General features: G+C 41.7%; 1 protein-coding gene across 1 annotated transcript; it reads right to left on the bottom strand.

Annotated features, from left to right (window-relative positions):
* Positions 1–1,505: 1,505 nt before the first annotated feature.
* NRSN1 (neurensin 1) lies at positions 1,506–19,751 on the bottom strand. The gene is made up of 4 exons (XM_029243755.1): positions 19,652–19,751; positions 17,842–17,914; positions 12,489–12,686; positions 1,506–3,163 (listed from the first exon to the last, which is right to left on the bottom strand). Exons 3-4 carry the CDS (start codon positions 12,675–12,677, stop codon positions 2,765–2,767), a joined length of 588 nt encoding a protein of 195 aa, XP_029099588.1. The 5' UTR covers positions 12,678–12,686; positions 17,842–17,914; positions 19,652–19,751; the 3' UTR covers positions 1,506–2,764.
* Between the last annotated feature and the right edge of the window lies 1 nt (position 19,752).

Here is a 19,752-nt window from a genome sequence, read left to right as displayed (position 1 = left end):
CAACTGTTTGAAACTGCCCTGTGGAACTCAGGGAAGGGGACACGGGAAGGCTCTTGTGTCCAGGAGCCCCACAGCGTCCTGCTCAGTTTCACATGGACAAATGGGGAACATTGAGATTTTATAGAAATGTCTCCCTGAAGAAGATAATCAAAGAGGTGACAGGATTGAAAATAATTGAATGGAAACGTTCGTAGCCTGGGGTGGTGGTGATGGACTGGAGGTTAGGTGGTCCTTTGTAAGAGGGGTTAGGCTTGTAGGTAACCTTGAATTAGAGAATTTGGCCCAAGACGTGGAAGGGTTAGAAAGCAGATTTTGGGAAGATGTGAAGATAAGCTTTCTAACCATCTAGAGCCATCAGAAGATGTAGTGGCTTGTCCTGTGAAGAAGGAGGGCTTCAGTCACTGGCAGTGCCTGAGCGAATGGAGGTCCCTAGATCAGAGCTGATGTGGGGTGGGCGTGGGGTTTTCTGCCTGGGTTGGTCCTACATCATTCGAGGTTTTACTGACTCCACATGCCTCAGCTTATGTGATCTCTAGGCCAGAACTCATTTCTGAGTTTATTCTGTTGCAGTCCCAGCATCTTCTGTCCACCTCTTTCCCCAACTGTAGGGTTGTGGTTTTACTTTGCTTTAGAAGTTTCAGTACTGAAGGGATGGATTGGTTCAGTGCCAGCAAGCAGGCTGAGACCAAGGCTCTAGGACTGTTGCAGTTTGCCATACCCCTGACATCTGCCCAAACAGGCCTGAAAATGGCTTTGTGAAGTCTTTAGTTGGCTGCTCCTCACCCTCTGATTGCACAGGCCTGTACTCTTTGCAAAGATTAAGCTGTATTTCCTAATACCATTCAGCCTCCTTCCTCTGCTTTCCTTCAATATCCCTCAATCCCTGCTCCACGGACTGGGAGGGTCCTTACAAGTACCTGTTTCCACAAAGCTTAGGAAGGACAGGAAAGACAGGGCATGCCAAATCCCTCTTTCAGACTCAGCTCTTAACTTCCTCCATCTCTTTTCCTTTGAGGCCTTTGTCTGAGGCACAGAGCTGATTTTTTTATGGCTGCTCGCATGCCTGCACCTAAAAATTCCCAAGCCCTACAGTCATTAGTTTTCATTCTGGAGGCTTTTGAAAGTCATCTCATTCTCAAAGATTTCTTGGTACACAACACAAGCCAACATGGAAAGCCTCACGATGTTGCCTTGAACAGGTGCCTGGGGACTTGAATAAGGCTTCAAAGAACAAAAGTAAAACGGCATTGCCACAGGAAGATAAGAACCTGAGGAAACTAGAACAGTTTCTCCCGAACCTAGCTAATGATCCTTGTTAAGGATGCTGATTTGCCCCGTGTTTTATGCTGGACGATGCAAAACAAACCATGTGCACAAAAGCACTAATTGCTTCATTTATTCTTCCATTTTGCCAGGGGACCAGCAGAGCTCACTTAGCCTCAGAATGGAAAATTACATGTTGGAGAGAAAACAGCCACACCAAAGAAATGACAATGCAATTCGAGTTCTGCTTGTTCACATATTTTATTTATCCAGTGAAGGAAAGGAAAAAAAAAAAAAAAAAAAGGCAGACTTTGAAGGTGGCACAGATTCTGAGAGGATACCAAGGTCATGTGTTCCATTTCCCTCAGGCTAGTTTAAATCCACAGATTAAATAAAAGTGTAAAGGGATGAGATGAACATTTTACTGGAGAAGAAAATGTCTTCTTTGAGAAGGAAAACCCTCTTTAAGGTTAATATCTACTCAGGGGTTTCTTATTGGAGGATGGCTTACTTTTGTTTTTATAAAAATATGACTGCATTGTATAAACTGCTGGAGTTGGATATTTAGAAGTAGGTGGCATCGAGGCTGCTGATTTGGTGACTTTCTGGGAGTCCAGGTCTGGAAGAATCCCACTGTGGTGAGAGCCACAAGAACACTGTAAACATCCTTGGTCATGGACACACAATGATGCATGGCAAAAACGGAATCTCAGACATCACAGACCAGGATGCCCGTTCTACAGGTGGGGAAACTGAGGCCTGGGAGGTTAAATGCTTTCCCCAAGATCACACAGCTAGTTAGTAATAGGAACTCAAATTTCTTGGCTTCTAATTCAGTGCTTTTGTACACTGCATAAATAGATTCTCCTAATATTAATTTATTTCCCAAGATTCTAAAGTTGGCAATTTGAGCTCTTTAAGTGGGAAAACACTACAGAAAACAGCAAAAGACTTATGGAGAATTCTGATACGTTTGTGTCTGATTTCAAGAACCTCATGTTAAGTTAGAGTTAAAAGACCAAAGTTTGGGTCAAAATCAGGGAACTTGATTTTTCTGTGAACACACGACAATATCTTACATGTAGTGAGACAAGGAATGGAAGGCAGCACCACACAGGAAAGATTAGAAAAACCAATACTAGAAAGTAAAACGGACCACGTCAGCCATTGGTAGGCTGGTCTAAACTGTTCAGCGCTTTCCAAGAACACAGAAAATGACACAAAGTCACACTATATGAGAGGGGAGTTCCAGAGAGTTCCTGGTGGGCACCCAGCAGCACCTCTTTAAGCAGCCGGGTGCATGTGCCCAGGCTGACCCATGGCATCAACGGTTCCCAGGGCCACTGAACGGAATGAGTGTGAGCTCACACACCACACTGCCCACAGCCCAGCACAGCCCTGGGGCAGGTCAACACCAAATCTGTATCATTTCCCAAACTGGCCTGCTCCCTTGTAACACTGGGCATAAATTACAGAGGGGAGGACCGGGCTGGAAAATGTTTCAGGTTGCCGCTATGGGCTGGACATTTTGAACCCTGGACAAAGTGACTGGTATCTTTGTTTCTCCCGGGCCTGGAGCTCTTGTAATGGGCTGGGTGTGGGCCTTGATGTCTGCGATTCGCTCTTTAAACTTTTGCTGAAGGAATTTCTCTTCTTTGGAGTAGCTTTTTGCGAACACCGACATCAGCAGGCACCCTGCCATGGACGTGCCCCCGATGCAGAAGAGCACGGCGCCCGCCAGCTTGCACATGTCAAGGGCTCCATTAAACTGGACAGCGTGTGTGTCCACCATCACGAAATTGGCCTCACCAAAGGCTTCGATTTTGGGGGGCACAAGAAAGCCCACTGCCAGGACAGTCAATCCGAGAATCACGAAGACTGTGCCCAAGATGAGTCCAACCTAGCGAAAGACACAGTGAAATAAGACAGAGTAAACCTGGTACTTCAGGTCTCCAGGGCAGGACTGGCCTTGTTTTCTGAGAGAAGAGACTTTCCCCAGTCACTTCTAATTTGTATGAGAAGCCTGCATAATTTTGTAGTTAAAAAAGAAGGTGAAGGAGGACTTTTCTGATTTTGATGCCAACCAGGAACTGCAGCACTGCCTTGATTTTTCCTTTGAGCTTCCTGTTTGTCCCATGCTTTGCAATCAACAGCGCCCCCTTTGGCTTACTTTGTCTTGTTTGGTCTTGAGCAAGAGAAAAGCAGCCCGGATACCCAGGAGCTGGCCTTACTCTATCCACTAGGCTTTGATGTTCTTAGAAGCTGGCCTGGGGCCCCCATTGATACCATGTTGTTTTGTGGGCACAATCAATCTTGCAGAACCTCAACATGAGACAGGCTCATTCTGCACCCATGATGAAGTGTGACAAACCAAGGCCACTTCATAATTTTGTCTAAGCGCAGACAAAAACAAGGTCATTGTGCAAACCACAGGATTCTGCGCACCTCCCACCCCACCCAATATAAATGACTGCTGCTTCTTTACAGTTACAGTCTTAGTCTCACTCTAGTCCGCCCTCTGTATAGATAGGATTTATTAAGATACCCAATCATAGGATCATTCCTGATAATCCAGAGTGAACTCTGGCTCCTGTAGACTTCCCAAACCCCTGCAATCCCAAGTCACCCAACTAAAGCCCACATCCTATAATACATCCTTTCTTACACTCTCTTACTGAAATGCCCAGGAGCCCCTATGGTGTCATTCTGTCTCACTGTGATGAGTAATATACTCAACTTGTTCAACATAGAGGTGATTTCGGCAGGTGGCCATCGACAGTCTGTGTAACTACTCACCCCTTCCCCAAGCAAGTGAAGAAGGAACCATCATTACCAGTTTATAGGCAAGGAAATGTAGCCTCGTGGAGGGTAGGTCACTGCCCCAAAGATAGACAACTGGCAAGTAGCAGAGGATGGGCTAGAAGCCACAGATCTGACCTCCAGGCCAGTGCTCTTTCTCTTCTAACATGTAGCTGTTTGGGCTTTACTTGTGCAGATGTTGAGAAATGTTAAGAGCAGCAGATGGAGATGAAACTGCATTAGCTCAAGTTCTAATAAAATGTAACCCACTGAAAATGGAAAGTAATATACCATTTGGCAGTTTAAGCTCGGAGGTTTGGAATTAACAGACTCAGCCTTGGATTCTAGCACTGGCAACTAGTACTTGAATCATAGAAGGAAAGTTACTTAAATACTCTCGTTAATTTTCCCATTTATAAAAATGATAAATGATAATAGTACCTACCTCATAAAGCTGTGAGGACAAAACGAGAGTACTCAACCCTGTGCCTGCCTAAGTCATACATTGTAATAAGTAGATATTATTATTTGGAAATGTGCCTCTTGTAAAATTATGCTGCATTGGCAAGAGCATTGCAACAGTCACTCAGTACTTGGAATAAAGAACAGCTAATACAGCTTATTTTTTAAACACATTTTTCATTTCCTCCTGTTCCTAATTGCTTTTAGTTAAAATAACAAGGTTGGAAAAATAACCAAATGTATAACACCATTTAATCTTGAACATCTAAAGTATATTTATCTATTTATTTACTATGTTTCAGGGTAATACACTTTATTAGATACTTCTTTAGTAGAGGGTTTGGATAATAGAAAACATTTGCAAATCCATCACTCTAACAAAGGGGGGAAGAGAGCTCATATTATTGAGCATCGATTATGACCTAGGCACTGTGCTTTCCACTTAATCCTCACCAGCATCTTATGAGATGTAGATATTTTTATCCCCATTTCACCTATAAGAAACTGAGGTTTATTGGATTGAAGAAACATAGTTCAAAGTCCACTCTTTAAGCACGTGGTCTCTAACCCAGGTCTGCATGACTTTTAAGCCCCACTCCCCACTTTCATTCTCCCATGATACTTCACCGATTACTATTTTGTACATTACCTCTATAATTAAAAAAAAATTACAATAAAGTTTTAGTCACCATATACGAACAAATTTCCATTATGTAATAGTGTAAAGAAACTGAAAAACCAACAAAAAGAGTCAGTATAATGTCTTCTGGAAAAAAAAAAAAAGAAAAACTATTGTACATAAGATATAAATACTGCAGAAAAAATTGGGTTGTAAAATCACACTTTGGATGGCTTTGTACATGTTTTGAAGAATGGTGTCAAATTCACCTTCAAAGACTAACCGTTATAATATTTAAAAGATGACTCACGTTGGAATATTCTGAATGCACAAACTAAATTAACTTAAATATCCATGGTGATATGCTTCATATGTCACTAAATTACCTCCCTCCTCAAGAACTGGTACAGATTCTCAAAAATTGAGGGCAGCAAAAATGTATCCATCTTCGTTTCTAAGGTTCTTAAGAGCAAGGGAGGCCAGGGTGCTCCATCTTCTATTTCTGTCTTTCTCTCCGCAGCAGTCAGTCCAGCCTGTGTCCAATATATATTCCTGACTGACTAACTTAAACCACCAGACTGCTGAATCCGGAGCCAGGTGATTGATTCTCAGAGCAGTCTGTTCCTCAGTTGAGCAGTGCTTTATAGATTAAAATCCACTCTTGGAATATCACTCAGAAGCTAAAAGGCAAACCCTGCCTTGCAGATGGCAGAACTCCTGCTCATTTCAAGAACTGGAAAGTGGCTGGCCTCCCCAAGCCTTCTCCCTATTCCCTGTTAAATCAGAGGATCAGAGAGAGGCCCGCCATCTGTGGAGGGGAGCATGACGTAGTGAATAGTATGTAATGCCCAGGATTCTGAGGGTGCCATCAATGCAAGTCTAATGAGGATCTCCAAAAGATGTGCCCAGAGAGGGACTCCAAACCTGTTCAAACATGTCAGGGAGAGTGTGGGATGGTAGGCATGAAGGGAAAATGCTGGGAATACTTCCCTGAGTGTAGTAGTGGTGAGGAGGGATGCTGGGATATATCAGCTTAATCCTGGTACCATCTTGGAGTACTGAATGGAATAAAAATTTTGGGAGTGATGCCATATGGTATCATAAACTTTGGACGCAGCTCTAAGTTGAAGTGGTCCCAGGTCTAAGAGAAAAGGGGTTCTATTAAATAGAGAGAGTTTAAGAAATGCAACACAGAGGTTTTTAAAAAGGTTCTAAGAGAGCAAACCAGCTCTGTTTGGAGCCATGCAAAGAGTTGCAATGCTGCTGGGTGAGGGGCTTCCCAGAGTAGCCTGGTGGTGTGGGATGTTAGAGCAGCACCAATAGGGAGAGAGAAGGGCCTCTCCAGGTGATGAAAAGCAAACTTTAAAGACAGCAGCAAGAGCAGTTTTTGTGCTGTGACTTCTGATGACTCTCTTGACTGTGCGAAGGATGGGTGAAAACCCAGTCCCTGCTGTTGGAAAGGAGGATTGGACAGAGGGGAGAGCTTGGATTCCAGAAATTCTGCTTCTGGGGACCACAAGCCAGAAGCTGCTGTTTTTTGACCAGCATCCCCTTCGTGGTCTGTCTGTGAGCTGATGAGATCTGAAAATGCAGTTCACTCCAATAAGCGGAGCTGGCAGCAGGAGCAACACAGCTGTTCTGGCAGAGAGGAGGCGGTAATGACTGGTGGAGGCAAGAACCAGCATGGCAGGGAAGAGCTGCGTGTTGGGGGAGATTGCTGGATGGAGCTAAATGGGAAAGAAGCCTTCTGGGTTAGAGGTAAAATTCAGAAGAAGCGCAGCAAGAGTGAAGACTGGCTTTTCTTCTTCTCCATCAGCCCTGAGGGCTGCTGCCCACCGCTCCTTAGCAGAACCTGAGCTCGGAGTGCTGTCACCTGCCAGAGTGATGGCAGATTCTAACTCGTCTGTCCTGACCCTCTTGCCTGATCTGCTTGTAGGGACACTGAGCTTTGCAAAGCAGTGACCAGTGCCGGGCTGGGATCAGGTCCTTCCACATATGCGTCACCTGGTACAGTCTCCACAGCCCTCCTTCACCTGGGTAGCAGGATCCCGCATTTGCTCCGCTGCCTTACAGAGGCTCTGTGCCTCCAGCCTGTCAGCACATTCAATCGCTTCCATCTTCAAAACCTATTCTAGAGCCCTGTGTCCTCCACTAGCTACTGCTTGAACTCATTCCTACCCTTGGTAGCCAAGCCTAGTCCTCCACCATTTCACTGAAGCCCCTCTCTCTGAGGTCATTGATGACCTCCTAATTGTCAAATCCAATTTTTCTTTTCTTCATTTGCATATTCTGCAGTCATTGATTTTAAGTACTTAGGCTTTCTTAAAACCCTCACCAATGGTTATCGCTGACACAACTCTCTTCCACTTCTGTCTTTAACAACTCACTCTTAACCTGCTTTGCCAGACACTCTTAAATTATTGGTGTCCCCCAGGGTTCCAGCCCTGACTCACATCTCTTACTCAATATGTTCTCTCTATGGTTTAATTTGTGGCCGCAGTTTCAATTCGCATCTATATACCAGTGACTTCCAAATGTCCAACTCCAGCCTAGATTTCTCTCCTGGGCTGTAGCCCCACATTTATGACAGCCAATGGGAGGACCTACACAAAAATGTCCCAAAGGCTCTGCAAAACCCAAATATTCAAAATGGTGTTCCTTTCTTCTTTCCTTCCCAGTTTTTCTGCATTCCTGCCACCTGCCCATTCAGAGTCCTTCCTCACATTCGTAGTCAATGGATAATTAAATCTTATTGATTCTGTCTCATAGAATTCTCTTGAATTCTCTTGTCTCTCCATCACTACAGCTACTCTAATGGTAACAGAGCATTATTAACTCTTGCCCAGATCATTGCAACAGCATTCTGATGGTCTCCATGGCTAGTCTTATCCTTTGTCCATTTTTCAAGTGTTATCTGAGAAATTTTTTTTTTTTAAATAATACCACATGGTTTCTCCTCTTAAGGGACTTCCTTATTCATTTCTAGAATAAAACCATCTCCTTAATATCTAGCAAGACTTTGAAGAGAAATCCAAGATGTAAGTTTAAACCCTGACTTAGCTTAAGGGGGAAACTGGAGAGATTGGGACAGGTAGGAGGAGGGTCTTGAGAGAAAAGAGAGGTACCAGCGTCATTTTCACTTTTAGTAAGTCTGTGGAGGAAGCGGTCTTGCCTTGTACCTGCCCGTTGCTATTTAACACCCTTTGGAAGATTTCTGATATTGGTTGAGGGAAAGGTAAGGAGGAGGGTAACCCTGGGGTGAGGAAAGAACGACTGGGGTAAGAAGACTGCTCCCATTAGTTCATACCTGCAGTACTTCAGCTGTCTGCTGCACCATCAAGTAGCAACAGTCTTAGTCAAGGTCAAGTGCAAGGGTGAGAAAGAAGAACTCCACCACAGCCTGTTAGGCCCTTGGGCAGAGGCAGTGGGTGGCAGGGGGTAGGTGGGACTGTGTCACATAGATTTTTGCAGATGGCAGCAGTTGCAGGTAAATTAGCAGTGGCGGAGGCCACCATGCAGTAATCCAGAAGCTGTGAGGCACAGAGAATGTGTATAATACTGTATATGTGTGTGTGTGTGTGTGTGTGTGTGTGTGTGTGTGCAGGGGCTGTTTACACCTGATTGTGAGACAACCTTCCCAAGAAAGCCTAGCTTTATTATCTTACCTACTCACTGTACTCAATCAAGCAGGAAGGTTCTGGAGAAATTTCTGCTTCACAGCCTTGCTGAGTCTCTGTGATCTGGCTCTTGTATACATTACCGTGTTCATCTCTTGGCCTTTGTCCTCCACACCTAACTCTCACCCCAGCCACAGTGAACTGTTGGCATCTCCTGAGCATGCCATCTTCTCTCATGACACAGCTTCTGCGATACTCTTCTTTCTATAGTGCTTTTCTGTTCCTGTGAACTCTTCTGTGGAGTCACTTCCTCCCCAGGCTGCATCAGGTCTGTCCAGTAAGTACTGCAACAACTGGCACGGTGGATTGTAACAATCTGTGTACACATCTGCCTTCCTTATTTGACTGTGAACTCCGTCAGGTGAAGAACAGTGTTGTGTTCACAACTGAATCCCGGAGCCCACCACAGAGGTTTGTGCACAGTGGACATATAAACATGTGTAGGAAGAACAGCATTGTGAGAGCGAGGTTACATCGGTCCATGTGGTAGAGCAAAGTTTCTGGCTCAGGCCCATTTGATTCCAATCCCTGCTCTCATTAAGCCCCTCCTTGCTGCCCACTGCTAAGGAGCTGGCTCACCGGCAGAGTCCTCCTGAGGCTCTGTGAGCGTGGCCCACAGTGAGAGACCCACATGGCCTCAGCAGTGCTATAGTGGAAGAGAGGGAAGGGGGAGCCCACATCTTGAACCACTTACAAGATGCAGATTTAAATGAAAGAAAAAACATAAAAAAAGTATCATAATATAAACACGTGCATAATCAGTGCTTCTCTCTGTGTTGATTCAAAGCACTTCATACGCTCGCTGGCATGAGTTCCCTTATATTCCCTAGGAGGAAACCCAAGAATGGTTGGTTTATTCCCTTGGTAGGGGTGAGGTCTCTAAGACAGTGAATTCTTTGGTTTTTCAAGTTGACTGTAGGCTTCTGAGTGCCCAGTCTAGTGTTTTATGGTTAGGATGTAAGTCTAAGATTTGGATTTTGCTGGAATAGAATCTCTGTGAGGCCATGGACTTTTGCCTGGTTTTATTCTCTGAAGTAGGTCCAGCACAACAGGGAACAAATACTTTTGGATCTTGTTTGCGTTAAACAGAAGAGAGAAAATACTGAAATCTGAATTCTAGGCTTGGTAATTTACTGAGAGTTCTTTATTGTAAATCCGTACCCATGTATTATTTGATGGAGTTATAGCTTCACAACTCATATCACTACTAGTGCTTTGGAACCACTAGCATTTGCAGTATTCTGTATGTCAGTGGCATTTTAGGCTCTTGGCACAATAGACCTGTGAGGCAAATATTTGTTTTTTTGACATATAGAGAAGCAGCCACCCACTTGCCTGGGTAAATACAAGATGTGCCAAGCTTGGCTATGTATTTCATTGGTCCAGGCCAGTACGGAGTCATCAGAGGTGACACTTGTAGAGAATAAGAAGGCTGGCTTGACCAATTCTGATACAGAGTGCCTGACACTAGTAAGATTTTGAATCAACACAGGTCTTGGGTAATCCATAGTAACAATCACATTACCAATATTTTATTTATTAACTAGATTTCCAGTTTTATTTCTATTTCAGAACTCAGTGTTCCATATGACATCTGGTACTAGGAGCTAATATATTAAGTGCTTATTGAGTGCCTACCAGACATTGTTCTAAGCTCTTTGCATCTATTATCTTATTTAATTCTCACAACTTATGTGGTAGGTACTATAAGTATCACCATTAGAGGCTCATTTAAGGTCAATTAAATTACCCAAAGTTACAGAGCTGAGATTTGAACCCATGTAATCTGAGGCCAGAGTCCGTGCTCATAATCATCACTATGTTACATTGCCTCTTGTTAAACTCTATTGCCAGTACATTGTAAACTTATGTCAGTATCAATGTCAAAGTTTCTGGGATCTTCTGGGAGAAAGTTGGGGATGATCAGAAACCTCCAAAACACAGAATATTAGACCTGGAGGGAATCCGAGGCATCATCTAAAGCTGTGCCTTCTCAGTAGCCCTTCCTACATCCTTGTCCTTTTTTTGATTTCTAAATGTTGGAACATTCGATGCCTTCTTCTCTCTTATGTCTATACTCTCTTCCTAGGTGATCTTGTCTAGTCTGGTACCTTATATACACTGTATGTATCAGCGACTCCCAATTCATGAGCTGAAGTATATTTAAATTGCTACTAGAGATCTCCACTTGCATGTTTAATAGGCACCTCCAATGTAGCAATGCCAAAATCAAACTCTTGACTCCCCACTCATCCCACTGCTCTCCTGGTGTTCTCCATCCCAGTGAATTATAGCATCATCCACTAAAGAGCTCAGGCTGTGAGTCTCTAAGTCATGCTTGACTCTTCTTTCTTTCGTTTCTAATATGCCAACATGTCCTGACAGCTTGGCCTTCAAACTTTATGCTAAATCTGACTACTTCTTGCCATCTCCATTAACACCACTGTAATCTAAGCCACCATTATTCTTGCCTGGATACTTTAACAGCCTCTTAAATAATCTAGCTGCTTCTATCCTTGCCTTCCTATAATTTATTTTCTGTACTGTAGCCAGAATGATCTTGTTAAAATACTGGTCGGGTCATGTCACTCATCTGCTTGAAATGTTCAGGTGGCTTCCCATGGATCTCAAGGTAAAAGCCAAAGTCCTCACTGTCACCTACAAGGCTCCACACACATCATCTGTGTCCTGTTATTTTTCTGAATCCATCACCTGTTCTTTCCCCTCTCTCATTCCTCTCCAACCAGATTGGATCTCTTGCTATTTTTCAAACACACCAGTGTTCCCATTTCAGAGCTTTTGGACTTGCTATTTTCCCAGCCTACAGTGACCTTCAGCCACGTAATTTTATGGTTTACTCCCTGGTATTTGCTCAAAGGTCATCTCCTCTGACAGGCTTTCTGTGATCAGCATAACTAAATACCAGTTCTCCATCCTTCCCTATCCTCTTATTCTGATTTATTTCTCTTCATAGCACTTGCCACTACCATTCTGTTGTGTGGTTTATTTGTTTATGGTCTGTTTCCCACGATAGATTGTAAGTTCCTTGAGGGCAAGGGACTTTTTCTTCTCCCATTTTACCACTTTAGTTTCTGGTACTTTGCAACTTCTTGGCACAGAGTAGGTGCTCACTAATTATATGCTGAATGACTAAACTTATTGTCTAGTGAGGCTCCTTCCACTTGAGGAAGCTGAAGCTCATAAAGCCTCATGACCACATATCCAGGAGAGGCAGAGCTGGCAGACTGACCACTGTATTATGTCTCAGTATTAACTCTCTCTAGTATCCAACTGTTTCTTCTAATAATTATTGTAATTTGTCAAATGATACTTAACCTTAAGGGAGGCTGAAAGCATGTTTTGCCTTTGGATGGCTGTCATAGTTGGTGAATTTAGTGACACGTTAATAACAATAGCAAAAATAATAATTAATGATGGCAATTATATCTATTTATGTTTAACCTGCAAATCAACAATTGTGCTGTGTGTAGAGGCTTTCTTCAGCCCAAGGGTTATAGTCTCCTTACCTAAGGAAGAAAACTGAACTTAGTAACACTGAGAGGGATGCACACACAGAGTCCCAGACTTCTCAGTTCTCTATAGCTGAGTTATTTCCCGTATCAAATGACTTCTCCACTTCCTGAGTTAAACACATGCTCTTTACTTACCTTCCAGAATACTGAGCTCCACCTGTTAGGTGATCTCTGGATCTGGAAATCATCCTCATACTCCCAGATTGAGGTGGTACAGTCCTCATAAAACTGGTGCAGGTAGGACCGGACTCCATAGCGCTGGTACCCGCCCTCGGTAGCAGCCTGTGCCTGCTTGGAGCCACAAACGTTGCTGCAAGAACTCATCCTTCCCAGCTGGAATGACAGCACCCACAGGCATCAACCACATGAGCTCTGGCCTCAGGATCAAAAGGCAAATTAAAGGTAAGAACCAGGCTGAATAATGTCAGCCTGTTTGAACAATGCTGTTTTCTGGCAAGAAAAGACACGTTTAAAGACCTGCCTTTTTAACCCAAGCTGCTCTTCTCTACTGAATGCAAAATTATCCCAAACACTCAGTGACTAGAACTGGTTCTCCATAAATGAAACAAGACATAACAGCATAGCTCACTTAGATGATGCAAAAATTTAAGCAGGAAGCACATGAGAAATGGCAACAAAGAAGCTGAGATTTTCAGTGTCTTGACAAGAAATCTTTAATCTCTTAGAATCCAGTAGTCTTTACACTTCCATGTTAAAGGATTAGGAAGGCACTCTCACTTGGTACAGATGGAATTTGTCCTGGCCTGTCCTCTTCAATGCTTAACCATGTTCCCTTGTGGAAACTACATGGTGTTACGTAGCTATTTGAAATTTTGCCTTCGGATCTCATGTATCTTGCTCTAACAACTGTCAAGTTGTACAGAAGCTTTATTAAAAAGTTGCTTCATGCTTTATCACAAATGGCTTGGCCAATAATTGATACCTCACTGACTCTAACTCCAGATATTTCAGGCATTATTTGTGGATACATCTGTCCACGTGGGATGCTAGAGCATAATGCAGAAGGTAGACCTGCCTTTTAGTATTTCCCATTAAGTGTCTACTATAAATAAAAAATTCAGGGAATTGTTTAATGAAACTAAGCTCTGGGTGGGTTGTTTGGGACTCTGCCTTCTTCAGATGGAAATTTCAACTTGATCTGATCTAATTTGACCTTAGAGGCATGTGGTTAATAATTCATGGTAAAAAAAAAAGGAATTACTGAAGGACAGAAATTTTGGTGAGTAAGAGAATTCTCAGTTATTCTGTTTGTTCTTTGGTTCTTTGATCTCCATATAAGCAGATAAATAGGTAGCTAGAAATATGAAATACTTTTTTAGATTGTTCAGTTATCCTCTAGATGGTTTTCCCTGTGTGGACATAGTTTTAAACTCTAGACAGTTTTCCCTGTCTCAACATGACAAAGCAAGGAACAATATAGAAGGAGAATAATTTTCTCACTGACCCAGGTTCTCAGGACCTGTGCTATAATCCAGGCAATAAGAAGACATATTAAATGTTTTCAATTACTTGCCAAGAAACCAAGTAGTAATGTTTACCTACAAGAAATACTTAATCTAAAATTCTAGCAGGTGTTCCTGTGTGGCCACTTAATTTGGTTGTATAGAATCATGGGGCTAAAGTCAAAGTTGAACCCAGGGACTCACTGTCCCATGGCCACAAAGTGAACCCTTAAGAATATCTTGTAAATGTGTGCCCTCAGCCATAAGTGGGTTTTGGTTAGAACATGTGGTCAAATTCAGGAAAATGTGGCCCTGACCTTAGAAAAATGATGCAAACAGGTATAACTGATGGTGACTGATAACCTCATCTTTTAAAGTGTTGGTCAATGTTACATTTAGTGCCTACCTCCTAGTGACTTCTTCCTGTCTCAGGTCCAGCTACCATCTAAAGAAATCACCCAGGAGGAGAGATCAGGAAAGGAAATTTATTTTTGTTTTTTTGCTTTTTAACATTTCAGAAGGATATTATTTCATAAAAAAATCAAGATTTCAGAAGGGACTTTGCCTGATTAGAGCTGCAATGTCTGATGGACCAAATTCTTTTGTTAACCTAGTTTTCATATTTTAAATGCTAGGATGATCTCTTCAGTACCTTTTATTTAATGCTTACGCAAAGAAGATGATTAATAAGGGGCCATTACTAGTGATATCCAAGTGGAATAATTTTAAAGGCACTTTCTTTTAAGACATTCTAATAAACTTTCAGTCAAGGAGAAATGGGATTAGTATTACTAAGTCTGCTTTGTCACTGAAGAAACTGAGGCAAAGAAAAATCATCTGCTAAAGTTTATATCATGAGTCAGGGAGCAGATGAAAGATGACAATACAGTAAACAGGAGTATAGATTGAATCATATATTTGCAAAATCAGAACCAACTCATACAAATATATATGTTCAGGTTTTCAATAAAGCATTGGAGACTTTAACATGAAAAAAGGACAAAAATAGATATGATAGGAATAAAAACAATCCCTCATAGCAACAGTAAGAGTTATCTTCCTTAGATGCTAAAATCATTCTTTCTCAGGATTTAGCTTTGGTGCAGAGCAGGACCTTGTGACATATTGTAGTCATTCCCTGCACTGCTTGTTTCCAGCACACTAGGTTAAATGTTTCTGCTTTATAGGATGAGACTCAGTAGTCCAACTTGGTTAAACACAATATAGGTAAAATCATAAAAGAGATAGAAAATGTCATAAAACAAATGCTTTTGAGCCTGAGTGATAGATGGCTCTACTCTAAGTCAGAATGGATTTTTAGTGATGTTAGATACATTCCAGAAGAGAAATCCCAACAAATCTTATTCTCCCCTCCAGGCATACAAAGTACAAGAACACGGCCTGCGCTGTGATAACCACACCGAGCAGAGAATGGGCTCTAATGCTAGTTCTTGATCTGCAGCTTACTGGTCTTGACATCTCAGGTAAGCTCAGTAACCTCTCTGGGCTATGGTTGCATCATCCTTAAAATAAGATGGCTGGACCAGATAACCTCTAATTCCTTCTAGACATAGATTTTTCAAGAGTCTTTGGCCGTGAATTTACAGAATGAGTCGATTATTTTTGTTTGATAAAGAACTGGGTTTAGGGATTTCCCATCTCCTCCCATGCTCTCAATGATTGATTGTCAGATTGCTTTATTATAGTGTGCATGAAGCTTTAGTTTAAAAGAGTATATAAGCTACTAGTTAGGTTAGTTACTTGGTATTCAATAGACTGAATGGTTGTGTATTGTTTATTTGTTCAATAAGTTATTTTAGTATAGTGTATGTTGCCTAAAATAGTAGTCCCTGGGGGGTCTTAGAGGTTTCATACATCTTTCCAAACATATAATTTGTTGGAATTCACTGTTAGAGGAGACGGATCACGTGGTAGAACATGTATTTTAAAATATAACATTTTAGAGTAGAAATTTTGCACTTGCAAAAACTCAAGAGAGTTACATTCCTCATAGGTAACTTTTTGTCCCAATATAGAAAATGTTACAGTTATTTGGAATCTACCTGGTTGATTGACACCTCCAGTATCATAAAGAGGATACATGAGGTCATTTCATAAAGTCACTTTAAAAGCTGGGCAATGAGTATACGATACACCAGGGTTGAGAAGAAAGGGAAGGTATGTGCAAAGGCGTTTCAGCTTGCTTCAGCATTTATTTAATGAGTAAGGTTTCATGAGAATTGTGGTGTTTGTGTTTCAATAGGTGTAGTAGTGGCAGCAAAAACAGTAATGTTAAATCTATGGCTGCTGTTAGTGATGGATCCTGAAGGGGCTCCTTTCTTGAGAGAAAGACTTAACATCCTAGGAAGTACATGCATAGGGGGAGGTGAGAGAAAATATTCTCCAGTATTGTATTTAAATGAGTCCTTGTGAGTTTTCATTTTATAAACACTCTGATGGAGCCTTTTGCATCTTCACTGCCAGCATGGCCATCGTGATGGAGCACAAACAGCATAAGTGTCTGGTTACTTGGTCATCTATGAAGGGGGAATTGTTTTCATTTTTTCCTGAACGACCTTATGGGTGCTGATAAGTGAGGATCCATCCATGGTTTTCTTCTTTTTATTATTTGTTTATGGTATCTATCTCAACCGCGTGCACAGTTATACATTAAATGGATATTCAAACCCCCAAACTCTTCTAAGAGGCTTTCTACATGAGTATAATCAATATCAGCCCTCTATCACTCTCTATCCCCTTGTCTAGATTTGTTCCCCTTCATAGAACTTGTTATTACCTGATCCTCTGTTATGTGGTTTATTTGATGGTCTGATAGAACTTGTACATGATAAACTGTAAACTTCACCAGGGCAAGGACATTTTCTGTCCTGTTTACCACTTTGAAATTTCTTGGCACAGAGTTCCAGATGGGTTGGTGTGGATGATGGCCTGAGTGGTCCTTGATTTTTCATTCCTCCCTTCCTTCGGTGTTTTTAAACCACTGGTTATATGCCAGATTACGTGAGACGGTGCTTACAAAGATGAGTGGGACACACATTTTGCTCTCAGTTAACTCTTGGGTTAGAAGAAGAAACACTTCTGAAGCAGTAAGTGCAACAAAATGGGCACCAAAACGGGGTATTTGCAGCAGGAAGAAGTATAAATGCTGAGAACCCCTTGAATGATTACTCTATTCAGCAAACAAACCCATCTGTGTGTTACCATGATCTATATGTGTACTACTACACTAAAGTATCAGTTTGTTGGAAATTTGAATTTCAGTCTAATAGAAGCAGTTACTCTTTATTTTACTTGAAAAATGTTCATAGCCATGATGAGTGTTTTCCCATGGCTCTATGTGTGAGTCAGTTGTGAAGCCAGGCACAGGCCCTCTTCTATTTCTTCTCTCTGAAAGATCACTCAAGTTTTCATACTGCGCTTTTCTCTCCCATAAAATCATTCTGAGATAATGAGAGTGAAGTTCCCATTAGAGACACTTTTCCACAGGGCCAGTGCTGCAAGGTATAGGCGCATAGCTGATTTAGACCATTTATCCAACACTACACCAAAAGGTCAATTCGCTTAAAAGAATCAGTTAGACTCAAGAGTGGATGCAGCAAGGCATGAAAGCCTGCTAACAGCTTTTTCATATTTAAATCAGGCATTCTGGAATTATATAAGCATAACCTTAAAACCTGAAAATGTATTTCTACCAATGAACCATTTCAGAGATATTTTATTGTCCTGGAATAGTGGTAGAGATTGTGGCTCTGCACTGTGAATTTTTATTTCCTCTAAGTCAGTGGCTATGCAGCCACTTTTATAATTTTTAAAAAAGGGGGTAATGATACGCAGTTATCTTATTACTTTGCCCCTTTGAGATGTACTTTTAAGTAAGGTAAAATAAAGTCCAAAACCGCAATGAGAAGAGAAAAAGAACCCATATTCTCTTTAAACCTCTTCTTTATCGATGTGCAGACCAGAAGGTGCTTATGAATTTACATGTGACAAGGTTTGAGTCTTACCTTTGAAATCCTCCTCTTCCTCTTCTTGTTGTTTACTCTTTGACCTTTCCTTTTAATGGCTCATTCTTCAAACCTATTTAAGAACAAAAATCTCTGCAGAATGTGATCCAGATAAAAGTCTAAACTTCATAAGTCATTTTTATAACTTGTAAAGAATCATTTAATATTGACAAAAACATTGACAAAGGACTTCCTGTTCAAGAGCAAAGATAGTTTTTTCTTTTTTACAAAAGTATAACATATTTTGTAACTTTTTAATGGGCTCTCATGAGAGTTTAGACAATATAAATGAAAAGGGCTATGTAAACTATAACACATTATACAGATATATTCTCATTTTGATATAATTCTATTCCATGTAGTCAATAATACCAACTAGACTGACCAATTTGTGTTTTACAAATTGTAAAGAAAAAGATGACTTGCTTCCCAGATACTCCAGACTTGATCTCTTTGGTGCCTATCCCATTATAGTGTAAAATAAATTAATCTTATAGCTATTGTATTTTATGATCCATTTACATGCATTTTAGACTTACTAAGGCTCTTTGGATGATTTACTCATTAGGTTGATTTTTACTCCTATATCCATTTTCTTCCTATCACGATCATGTTACTTTCCATCTGCCTAAGAAAAGCAGGTGCCCATGCAAGATTTAATTAAAAAGCCATTGCCAGCTATAGAGCTATTGGTTTCCTACATTACTGTAGTCATGTGAAATAAAATAACTGGGGCTATATTTTTCAAGAGGCATTAAGAATTCTTTCTGATGAACAGTTCCCCATCCATATGCAGGAGAATCTCAAAGACTTGAGGTGTGTACACCTAGTTGAGCCCGGAAAAACTGTTTTCAGTATTTTCCAGGTTCAGTCTGTATGTACCATGGCCAAGCCAGCCTTCTTCAAGACTCATTTATTTGTCCTGAAATTTTATTTTGTGGGTGGTATGTGAGCAGATTTGGACAAAGAAGCAAATTATATTAGGATTCTGGGTCTGGATAAGTAAAAGAAAACAAGTCTGTCTGTCTGTCTCTCATCTGTGCCTGTCTCTCTCATTAAATGTCCCTTCTTTTTATCTGTCACCTTCCCCCTTTTCTTTGAGGGAACTGACTCCACACATGCCCTTCACTAAAGGCTGGCTTAGTCTGGAGCCAAAGGAGCTCTTCAAGGTGCTTAAAACATTTCTGCTACAGAGCCAGGAACCAATTAAGTAAACATAAGCTGTTCAACTCCAGCTCTGTTTTCTTTGAGGTCATCAGCTTTGGTAGGACCCCCACCCAAGCCCCCTTTCTAACAACACAAAGAAGTAGATGCTGAGATCATATCAAAAACTCAGACGTCTTTAGATACGGCAGAGGAGTGGGGAAGGCAAGGAGGGGGTAAATTCAGCCTGGAAAAGAAATCAAATCAGTTTTGCAAACTCCAAATACATACATTTTTACTCTTATCTAATATTACAACTTTTCTTGTCTCACAGGAAAGAAACTCCTGAGTTTTCCCTGTATACCTCCCAAATTCTTACATAACACAAACCACAAACCGCCAAAGCATGGAGTTAGCTACTCCTAATTTGTACGTGTTCGTGGATTTTAATACGCATGGGTTTTGTAGAGATTTGTGTCCATATAATAAACGTGAACGAGTTAGGGGTGTGGTGTGTGTGTGTGTGTGTGTGTGTGTGAGTGACAGAGAGAGAGAGAGAGAAAATATGAATATTTGTGCGTGTGGAGAGAGGAAGGAAAGAAAAAGGAGCGGGAGAAGGACACATCGAGCCTAGAAAACCTCACCCCTGGGCTCCGCAAGGCTTTACCTGCCCCCTGCGATCCCCTGACCCGTGGAGCAAATGCAGCCAGCTAGCCGCAGATCTCTCGCTGGGGTCCCATCGCCGCCACCACCACCGCCGCCGCCGCC

Source organism: Monodon monoceros, unplaced genomic scaffold, assembly GCF_005190385.1.
Source record: "Monodon monoceros isolate NGI ecotype Baffin Bay Population unplaced genomic scaffold, NGI_Narwhal_1 Super_Scaffold_3, whole genome shotgun sequence".
NCBI lineage: Eukaryota > Metazoa > Chordata > Mammalia > Artiodactyla > Monodontidae > Monodon > Monodon monoceros.
This window is presented reverse-complemented; position numbering and strand designations above follow the sequence as displayed.